Consider the following 10986-nt stretch of genomic DNA (forward strand, 5'->3'; position numbering starts at 1 on the left):
AGGTCTTTTGCGTCGGGTGCCGAGGAGCTCTTTTCAGTTTGGTATTCCATGTTTTGCATATGTGAGTAGAGGTTTCAGGCATTTAATTTAATGGGATGTTTGGTTTTTAAAATTCTTATGTTGGATTGGGTTTTGAATTGTCCAATTTACTTGCTTAATTTGGTAGTTCCATCTTTGCAATAGTTTATGATCCTTGGTGATGTATCAAGATGATGAGTTAATGAAATGGTGTTGTAGAAATATTGTAGTATGTTAGTGTTGTGATGATGCTTATTGAGCAGTCGGGATATTGGAATTTAAGTTTGTTTCTCCAATGGAGGTGTTTGTTCACCCACCATACTTGGGAAGTTCACGTAGTTGGAATTCAATGTTATTTCTATTTTTATGGTTTATTGAGTTTGAAAACCAAAAAAATAATATTTACAAAAAGTTGAAAAATCATTTGCCACGGAAAAAAAACCATGTAAACAAACGTTGGCAAAACTGGCAAATCTCATATTTTCCCACTATAAAGTTTTGCAAACAAACACTGGCAAATTGAAATTTTCCCACTACAAATTAGCCTGGCAAAACTCTAGTGGAAAAATACTGGCAAATCTAATATTTTCCCACTAGAAGTTTGCCACTAAACAAACACACCCTTAATGTTTTGCACCTCTACCCTCTGCTTTAGTAAAATAATCATGTGCTTTGAACCTCTTTCATACAACACCCAGTAAGATACCTAATGCATCCCTACACACAGCAGCAACAACCCCTTTCCACTCAAAACAATTGACTGATTGAATGCATCTACAAGTGAGATTGCATTAGAATGAATGCAAAACATTTGATTGATTGAATGCTCTATCAAAATTAATTTTAGTCCACTCTCTTATATATCTTTTTTTCTTCTCTATTACTATTTACAATTTGTAGTCTAGCTCCTTGTTCTTCTTTTTTTTCTTTCTGTTTTCACCTCTATAAACTTCTATACTTCTGCTTGTCTAAACCTGCACCTTCCTGTGTAAACCAGAGCATTGTTTGGCAAGTCCTATATAACCCAGCATTGTTTGGCCACTCCTCAAATCTGAGTTTGTTCTACTTTTCCATATTGTATATAAAGCATACAGCCCATAGTTCCCATCATGGCAGCATACCTTACCTCTTCATCTTCCCTTTTACTTCTCCATTCTACTAGTTCATTCATCCACTCTTTGAAGTTTCTGTCTCTATATTTTTCACAACATAGATTTGACCTGCTCTAAACCAGATGGACTAGTCCACTGACATCTTAGAATCAGATGGTAACTTCAATGCATTTTTGACAGAACCCACATCCACTATCCCCTTAAATGTTTTTCTTGATCATCACATCCAGCTACACCTCCACTGTATAATTTCCACACAAACAGCTACACACTTGCCTCAACTTGTAACCCCCATACCTTTGTCAGAGTCTTCTCATTCATTCTAGAATTCTCAGTTTCTCACCATTTTCTGTATGCTCGGTCATCATTTTGTATGCAGCCTCGACTCTCAAAATGCCTTGTGATCTTCATTCCATATGATATTGTCAGTGTTTTGGGGATTAACTGACACTTGGTTAATGATGTCCTGTATTGGTTGAGGAAATAGCTCTTCTAACGTATTTTGGTTTCAAGTATTTGTTTCTGGGTGTATTAAATGACCGGCTCTTGTGTTATCATTCCTATGGTCTGACTCGGGAATCATGAGTTTGTTTACGGTAGTAGATTTTTTGTGAAGAGATGTAGTCCAAGGATCATTATAAAATGATCTTGCTCCATCTCATCCTTGTCTTAATCGCCTCCATATTCTTTTGACCCCCACCAAAAATAAGAGCATTTTATGTTCACCTTTGTCCAATCCGTAGTTCTCCATCCCCATCTATATGGATTTCAGAAAGTTTCCACCCACTTTGATTCGTGATTCATAGTTAGTCTCCAGCAATGCTTGTTCATCATTGCCAAATTTATCTCTGTGGCTTTTCTAAACCCTAGCCCCTCCGTGTCTTTTGTTCTTACAGAGCTTATCCCAACTGAGTGTGTGTACTGTATTCCTCTCGCCGCTTCCTTGCTACTAAACTGCCTAGTCATTTTGTCCAGCTGATCACTGATTTTGGTTGGTAATAAAAATGCACTCATGGCATATAACGGAATTGCCTGAACTATTGCTATCACCATAGTTGCTCTACTTCCCTGAGAAAACCCCTTACCCTTCCACCCATTTATTTCCTTGTAAAGTAACCAAATAAGTACTCATAATTGAGAGAGTTCTTCGGCTTGATTCAAAACAAAACCTCATTTGTTTTTCTCCTACTCCCAAAATCCAAAAGCCCATCGATTGTTGGACAAGATTGTTATGAACTGTTCTGACCACTTTTTGTGTGTTGGATTGTTCTCTTACTTTAGCTATGTGATTTGATACTTACTGAAGAGATAAGAAGACCATCAATAAGCCATATGGTGCTCGCACTTGAAGGCTTCTGGTGCTAGAGTAGGAGCAACCGATGGTTTATCTTTCAACTCCAATGACATTTCAGCTTTGCAAATCACATAGGCTAAACAGAGGAGTAGGAACTATGTTGTATTGTCGCCAAGATGTATATTGGCAGATGAGGAAACATTGGGTACTCGTACTAGATAGGTGCTACTTACAAAGGAAGAAGACTACATATACCAAGTGGTCGGCAATTAAGTTTATTAGCAATACATGGCTTGTTAATTCTAGCTAATAGGACAGCCTCTTGTTACGATTCATCACCTCTCCATATCTCTTGCCTTGAGGAGCAGCCGCAGAAGACTTTCTCGTAAGTTTCTACTTTCTTGTTCGCCTAAGAAAAAATCATAAAACTTAAATACAGTACTCTGATTCATTGCTTAGACAACTCGAAAGGCATGGTGGCCTGCTTTGCCTAAGCAAATGATTGCATGATTGTTTAACTGGCCGTGGTGTTATGAAGGCTGGAGACGCATCTTGGCAACAATTTTTTGGAAAATATTACAGTATGCTATGCAACAATTTTCAGCTACTACCAGTTCATGTGATACTTGACTGGACCACTGTCATACCCTCTTAAAACCTACCCTACAAATTACAGTTGTACTTGAGCTTCTGTTCACCATATTCAATAGTTGACTTGTATTATGATCCATAATATACTGGATATATATATATATATATATAAAGCCGGGGAAGGAAATTTGTGCCAACAAAACAAAAATTAACACTAATCCTAGAAAGCCAATGCAGAAACTAAGAAATCCTAGAATTTATGATTTTTTGTGAAAATGATCTTCATGGTGGGGGAGATCATCTCTACAAAAAACTAGGACTTAATTTATTTGTATGTCGAAAATGTAGTTATAATGTGCATTATAATGAATGTGTCTCTATCTCTGTCCATATATATATAGAGAGGGATAGAGACACATTCATTATGTGCACATTATAGGTACATTTTCGACATATAAATGAATTAAGTCCTAATTTTTTGTAAAAATGATCATTCTCACAAAAAATCATAAATTCTAAGATTTCTTAGTTTCTGCATTGGCTTTCTAGGATTAGTTTTAATTTTTGTTTTGTTGGCGCGAATTTCCTTCCCCGGCGTTTGAAGATATTTCTTGTTTTATAAAATAGATAAAACAACTGGTGTGTTGAATTTTCATGTAATACCGAGTATATATATACCAAGTAAAACAACAATATTATCAAATAGGATCTAATGTGATAGAGACAATCACATTACACCTAAATCCAAAATAAAACATTAGTAATTAGCCAATACAAGGTTTTCCCACCTAAACATTACATCATCATAAAAAATGACCATGATACTGCAAAGAACACGATGACTTGACTCCCTTTTATCTTCAAACGCTCTATTATTTCTTTCGAGTCACACCCCACTAACATATCGCATGAAACACAACCTCCCACAAAAGACGCCCAATTGGAAATAGATTATCACATTTCCAATTATTAAGAACATTCACGACAGGAAATGAAAATATTAAGAACAATTTGGTAAACAAAAATATTATTATTTCATTAAAAATTCAGTAGTCCATAATTTGATGTTATGGGGCAAATACCTACCAACTTTACCAAGTGTGTGTGGGAGAGAGATTACAAACATTCTAGCCGTAATATTGGAAATGCAATACATTCTAGCTGTAACATTAGGTTGCAAGAGGTCTATTAAGTATTAACAAGATTACAAACGTGTTTGGTAAGTAACGTTCTGAATCTGTAATTACCATGTACAATCAAGTTCGGTGTACAAAGTACAAGTATATGTGAACAAAAAACATTGAATGGAGAAGCATGATTTATTGACCCAAATTAATGATAGAGACGATCGTCAATGATTGACTTTCTTAAATTTTAGATCACTCTAGTATTTATCCTTACACCAACTGACGTATAAGAAACGAAGCACAAATAACTTTTCCATAGTACATATTGAAACAAGCTCAGAAATACGATTTTCAAGCAGGATACCTTCTCTTCAGCTCTTAGCAGAGGAAACCAAGTGACTAAGTCCACTGTCAGTGCCTTCGGTGTACAGTCACTAAAACAGTAACCCTCGTTCAAACCCAACGTAATATGATTGTCCTGCTTAAAAATTTACAAGCAAGGAGTCATCAGTTCTTCTTCGTGATTAAACCTGATTTTGAGATTCATCTTAACAAGTGTGTGTGTGTGTGTGAGAGAGAGAGAGAGAGAGGGAGCTTTCTACTCATTCATTCACAGGGATGGATCTACAAAGGAACAGTAAGTTCAGGATTTTTACCATGACACCATATGTAGGGTCTAGCAGAACAAGGCAAAGAGGGGAATTGGAGCTAAACAGAGTAATTGTGAACCAAAACAGAGTGTGTTGTGGGGGATCTTACTACTAAAAATAAGAAAAGGGGAGTAAATTGAGTGAAAACTTTGTTTCCATTTCAAAAAGTAAAGCTTTTGAATCTATTTGCATCTTTCAGGTAGGACTTTGGAGGTAGAAACACCTACCATACCTAGAAACATCCCTATTCTACTTAAAGCATCTCTATTCAAGCAAAATTTTACCTAGAAAATTGACAGTAAACAAGCACAACCCAAGTAGTCACACTAGTGATTCATTGGGCTCGTGGGTTTTGTCCATAGTTGTCTCGATTTTCCCTCGAATTTCCGGCGTATTATCATTTTCAGTTGGAGGATTATTTAAAAGCAACTTAAGATAATTGAAGTATTTGCAAAATCCAATACCTTATTTATCCAAGTGTTCATTAGATTCCATTAATTGTTGCGTCCTGCATAAATTAAGTTAAGACTATATCAAAATTACAAGATTATGCTAATGCATTTTATGCATAGCAGTTATATGCATAATTTTAATGTTTCTTTATATAATAGTATTTTCTCACATGATATTAGAATCCATGATATTAAATAATTACCAAAGAAATGCTTAAACTTCCATAAGCGGATACTAAAACAAAGTTCTAATAGTACAGTACACAGAAATTAGTAGATTACATAAACGATTATATAAAATTGAAGAATTACAGATATGAGACACTAAGGCACACCACTGACTCGCACATAACTTTCAAAATGTAGGCAGACACGCTATGTTTTCTCCTCACTTTTCTTCTTTTTCATTTTCTTTTTCTTTGTTCAGTCAAAATTGATTTGTTAGTAGACTGAAGTAATAATATTACAAGAAATAGGCCATGTAGCAAGGAACTACAAGATCCACAAAAGTACCCCACTTTATAATACATTACCATATCCCAATGAAGTCTTGATTACTAACATCATTGACACTAATACTAGCACAAGTCCACTGATATAATGCCCTCTTTGATCCCCTCTACTACCTTGTAAGTATCCTTTTTGAGTTGCTCTTCGAAGATGCTCTGCAATCCATATGCATTGCTAGAAAGTGATAATAGTATAACTGTATAAGGCTATAAGCTTACTACTTACCACCTCCTTGATGTTAGTAGGTGTCCTGCAAGGGTTAAGGAATGATAAAAAGATAGCTCCCAAATATCCATCAACAAAGAACAAATGAGAAGAAGATGGTTCACTGTCCACTCTCTCTTTGTATAAAGAGCAAATATTGTGAAGATCCATACTTCTTGTCTATGAAGCACGGATACAGGTACGGATACCAATACGGTGACACTGATACGGGGTACGATAAGGCTTTTTTGAAATATTAGGATACGGGTACGGCCTATGAGTACGGTTAATGAATATGAATATTTTATTATATATGTGCATTCTGAAAATTATATTAGTAGTTCTTTGAGTAAAGTTAGTCTGGAACATGTGAAAAACTATTATAGCACATGTCAAAGTCAATACAACTTGAAGCCTCAAGAATAATTTACATTTTAATGGAGTAGAACTATCGGATCAGGTCTATTTCAGGGATTCCAGTACCCGTACCGGTATTGTATCTGACCGATATGGGTGCAATGGTATTTTAGGAGTATCCGTGCATCATAGCTTCTTGTAGATGTGATTGACTTAATTCTTCCCAAAAAGCCAAGCCAACAAAAACACACCACTCTAAATGGAATGGATCCATCCAAATTTTCTTGTAAGGAAAATGATGAATAATCTCTTCGCCTTCTAGATAGTACAAAGTATAGTCCTTGGTTAACTCTTGGTAGAAAGACCGCACCAAAAACTCCTCTTTATTATCTCACACCCAATTCCTTGCTTTCCTTCTATCCACCTCTCCCCACCCCCCTCATTATAGATAGTAGCCAAGAGATTTGATCATGGCCTCATAAGATTTGATCTCCCAATCAATTAGACCCCTCCTTAAAATGACATTCCATTCCACTCTTTGCTCCCCCCTTCCCATGTATTCCAATACCTTTGCTTTTTTGATAGTTGCCAACATGTACCCATGGTACTTCCCCCACCCAAATATCTTCCCAAAAGGAAAGAGACTCGTTGGTATCAGTGTAAAGGCTACACCTTTGGGAAACTCGTTGCACCCATTCACAATGCCACTCCAAAGAGTGATCTCCTAAGGATTTGAGGGTTCCTTTATGAGCCAGTTGCTTACTTCTCCTCCACCACAAATGCTCCTCTTCCTCCACAAATAGTGAAGAACGGAGGATGAAGGATGTTACCCTCTCTAGGTTTAGAGGTGCTGTTTTGCAGATGCAAGTTGACAACTAAAGAATGTCTAGAGGTGCAATTTTCTATCTTTCTCCTCTCCATCATCAGGATTGTAACCAATTCTCTTCTCTCCCTCCGATTCTCTAAAAGGTTCAAAGTTTTAGCACTCGAAAGATCTACAAGGGCGATTTGGCATCTTGAAACGAATTCTTCAAATTTGATATGCAAAAGATAAAACCTGACATAATCAACTATCTCCTGTAAGATTTGACTAAAGTCAAATGAATATGTTTTTTATTAAATTTTCAAAGTAATTATCTTTTTGCAGGATGAGTATATCACAAATAACAGCAGAGTCATGGAAAATTGATCTCAAGGGATAAGTCCAGAAAAGTCGGGACTGTAAATACATACTAGAAAGGAGTGAGAGAGAGCTTTCAATAAGTGGTTCGTAGAGATTTGTGTACAGAGCAAGGAAATTTGTAACACTGAAACCAAAAGAAAATGGTAATTTATACATACGTATCCACATACTACATTATAGACGGTGTCTAATTATAGTGGTAACCTGGCATATATTTGAATTCAAGGAATTACCATATCGAAGCCTGACTAATACCGAGGCCATTGCAGGTAAGAATCATTCCCTTGAATCTAGTTAGATACTCCTGCATTGACACGTGTATTGGCAAATATTTAGTGTGTAAAACTGCAAATGAAAGCATAAACCAACTGTAATTGGAGCAATCTATAGGAATCCAGTGAATATGAACAGATAATTCTTCTTACCCCCAAAGTGTACCTATTGATCTCATAATTTCCATTTAAATCGTAATCAAGTCGTTTAGCTGGATCGCTCAACACTGCAAAAAATAAAGTAACATGGATAGTTCCAAGCTCATACCGCATGATAAAAAAAGGTAATTTACTAAGGTTCAAAATGGATTAAAGAATTCAAGGTTCTCAATAGTATTCAAATGTGAAATTTTCAAAATACAATCAATTGAAACAACGGTTCATTTGTACTAAATGTAGTGCAAGCAGGTGATAAGCTATGCCAAAATAATTCTGCTCTTACCAGTTTCTTATCCGTATAGGAAGAATAAATCCCCCAGACGCCAGTGTGGAGTGTCACTCTAACTGATGTAATAGGCATGTCCTTACTAGGACAATTCTTATATTTATTGTTTATTTTAGAGGGCCATGTGTATCCATAAACTAAAAGCCCAGCTAAAGTGTTTTAAGGTTTGGTTTAAGGAGACAAAATTATTATATATAGGTTGGCAGCCTCCTTGTATGTCAGTTAGACTATTTCGATTATGAGATTTATAAACCCTAGGTTTTGGGCTATTTCAATGGTGTGTTAATTGATTGAAGCTTCCACCAATCAAATAACATGACTAAAAGCCCCAAGGTATACAATATACACCACATCCCAAGGACTGTCAAAGATGTGATGGTCTACACACAAGCATTTACTTGCTTCAACAGGTTAACCTTTTTGAATCAATGTTCAATGTAGGATTAATACCATGCTTGATCTAAATGATTATTGGGAAGCTCAGGCTTCTATGTGAATCATGCAGCTAAGATTCTCATGCAAATAGGGTGTTCTTTCTGATCTCGCTTCTCCTCTATCTATTGCAAAGTTTCCGGAAAGTGGAAAGGATCAAGCATCAATGCTAAGTGATTAATGATTAACGGGATAATTGAAACAAGCAGTCTTATGCTCACAGTTAGAATGAAAATGGAGATGGCTTCCCTTTGGTCAGTGATTCTAAAAGAGAAACAAGGAGGCTTCAACTCCTTCCAATAATACTACAGACCTGGGTGAGTCATCCAATAGATATGGACTTTTACATGATGTTGAAGAAGGCGAGACTGAGGTACAAAATTCAGCATTTAGTGTTGATGGAACACAAAAATACAAACCAAGTCGTCAAAAGGTTGAAGTTTGGTTCCTACTGCGAATGCTAAACACAATAACAAGGAGCTAGTATCTGTTGGAAAGAAACTGGCGGAGAAATGAATGCAAATTTTTTTGCTATGGATATTGGGAAAATAACTTTCACCGTCAGTTGAATCAACACCAGTAGGTGATGTTAAGTTGTCAACAATGTTGGCATATTATATAACAAGATAAGTGCAATCAGCTTGCATGCACTGACAAAATTAACGCTCATGAGTATTCAAGTAAATTACCTCTATAAGCTTCATTAATCTCTTGAAATTTTGTCGTCACCGTGTGGTCACCATTGTGTTTGTCAGGATGCCACTTCTATGAATAAATAAAACCCAATACTTCTATTAGTTTCAGTGGAACTTCCTTTTACAAATAAATGAGAGCTACGTAAACACAAAAGATCACTAACCAGGGCAAGTTTACGGAAGTTTAATCTAATCTTCTCATCTGTAACGTCATAATCAACCTCCAAAACTTTGTAGTAATCCTTGGTTAATATATAAAAATGAATACATAAGTAAAATATTCACAAAACAATGTACGAAAAGTCTAAAAAAGTTTTTAAGTAATACAACATAAGAGGTGTTTGTTACCTTGTGATGTTCAACTTTGGTTTCCATCGTTGGCTAAAATGCTGTACTGTGGATGAAGAGGTGCACCATCTACTACGTACTTCATTGATGAAACCCACCCCGGCCTCTCTCTCTCTCTCTTTCTATTCAACAAAAATTGATTGAATAATTTTGCGTTCTTTTTTTTTGTGGTGGAATTTTATGTTGGGGGGAAACAAGGGACAAAAAAGAGAGATTGAGAGTCAGAAGAGTTTCTTAAGGAAATCCAAATGCCACGATGACTTGAAAACATTCTATCTGCTGTCCGTTTTCTAACCTGTGTTTTATCGCGGAAATCGGCATCTATAATATCGCCATAGTTTTTCATGTCGATATATCGTAACTGTCGAGATATCATTTGATTTTAGACAGATATCTGGCCAGAATTTTATATCTCCTAGTCTGAGTATTTGTTAGCAATTCGGGATACCGCAAAATTCGGTACGGGAATAATTCGAAAATTATTCGGTGATTCAAAAAAACAGTACGATCAAAAATTCGCAATACGACAATTATGTTGTGTTTAATTAATACGCGTTTTAAACGTTTGGTTGCAAAAATTCGGAAGTAAAAAATTCGTGATATTATGTTAGTAAATATTAATAATAGTTGTCATTCTTTACAACATAACAAACATATTTAAACAATTTAGCTACAAAAACATTGAAACCAATTGAATGGTTCACATAGGTACCTTCATTTATTTATTCTTGGATTGAAATTAACGTTCAAATTTCAAAATACACACACACTGATCTGACTGTAAAACAGCGGTCGGGTTTGTCATTTCGTTCACATTTCAATAAAATTGCAAAATATTTCATCTTAATGATTTTAATAAGTTTTGTTGTTTGATAAGTTCATTTTATTCTTCCTAGAACTCATAGACAAGTCTAATAGAAGAAAACTTGATCCCTAACATGTATGACTCATCTCTAAAGCTCATACATAGCAAAATGGAACCAAAGCAATGACTTATCTCTAAGCTCATCACTTTGATCCCTAACTAGACACTATACCAACTATCATTTTGGGATAGGATGTAGGTCTAGTTGTTCTTCCTAAACAACTTACCAAACCAACAACGAAGATTTTCCCTCACATGAGTTTTATTAACTCCCCAAACGGATATAATTCTCACTCGGGCAGAGTTTCTGCTCTAAGATTACATAACTAAAGTTTTATTCTAATTAACATAAAATAAAAGTGAATTAAAAACATTTTAATTAAAAACTGGAAATTAAATTCTTCATTACACTAGGAAAGCAGTAAACTACT

General features: G+C 35.6%; 1 protein-coding gene and 1 long non-coding RNA gene across 9 annotated transcripts; one reads left to right on the top strand and one right to left on the bottom strand.

Moving 5' to 3' along the window:
* The first annotated feature begins 839 nt into the window (after positions 1 to 839).
* LOC147524535 (uncharacterized) lies at positions 840 to 6302 on the top strand. Its single transcript, XR_015219663.1, has 2 exons — positions 840 to 2809; positions 6000 to 6302. It is a non-coding gene; the product is annotated as an uncharacterized LOC147524535 (long non-coding RNA).
* LOC147524536 (Chaperone DnaJ-domain superfamily protein) lies at positions 4231 to 10631 on the bottom strand. 8 transcript variants are annotated; one of them, XM_086603660.1, is made up of 8 exons: positions 9691 to 10628; positions 9507 to 9584; positions 9337 to 9412; positions 7924 to 7997; positions 7732 to 7802; positions 7549 to 7622; positions 5257 to 5300; positions 4231 to 4620 (listed from the first exon to the last, which is right to left on the bottom strand). In XM_086603660.1, the coding sequence occupies exons 1-7, from the start codon at positions 9715 to 9717 to the stop codon at positions 5287 to 5289; spliced, it is 414 nt and encodes a 137-aa protein (XP_086459786.1). In that variant the 5' UTR covers positions 9718 to 10628; the 3' UTR covers positions 4231 to 4620; positions 5257 to 5286. The 8 variants fall into 8 exon arrangements, with proteins under 8 accessions (XP_086459786.1, XP_086459785.1, XP_086459788.1 ...); XM_086603659.1 differs by having other exon boundaries at positions 4231 to 4623; XM_086603662.1 differs by lacking the exon at positions 7549 to 7622 and having other exon boundaries at positions 4231 to 4623; positions 9691 to 10619.
* Between the last annotated feature and the right edge of the window lie 355 nt (positions 10632 to 10986).

The sequence above is a fragment of the Coptis chinensis genome, chromosome 1 (assembly GCF_015680905.1).
Source record: "Coptis chinensis isolate HL-2020 chromosome 1, ASM1568090v1, whole genome shotgun sequence".
Classification (NCBI taxonomy): Eukaryota; Viridiplantae; Streptophyta; class Magnoliopsida; order Ranunculales; family Ranunculaceae; genus Coptis; species Coptis chinensis.

Excerpts from the sequence above, each read along its gene's own strand:
- LOC147524536 (XM_086603658.1), bottom strand. The coding sequence starts at position 9,717 with ATGGAAACCAAAGTTGAACATCACAAG. Across the intron at positions 9,413-9,506 it reads ACTTCCGTAAACTTGCCCTG|AAGTGGCATCCTGACAAACA; the intron begins GTTAGTGATCTT and ends ATTTATTCATAG. Across the intron at positions 7,373-7,548 it reads CTCTCTCTCACTCCTTTCTA|GTTTTATCTTTTGCATATCA; the intron begins GTATGTATTTAC and ends TGATTATGTCAG.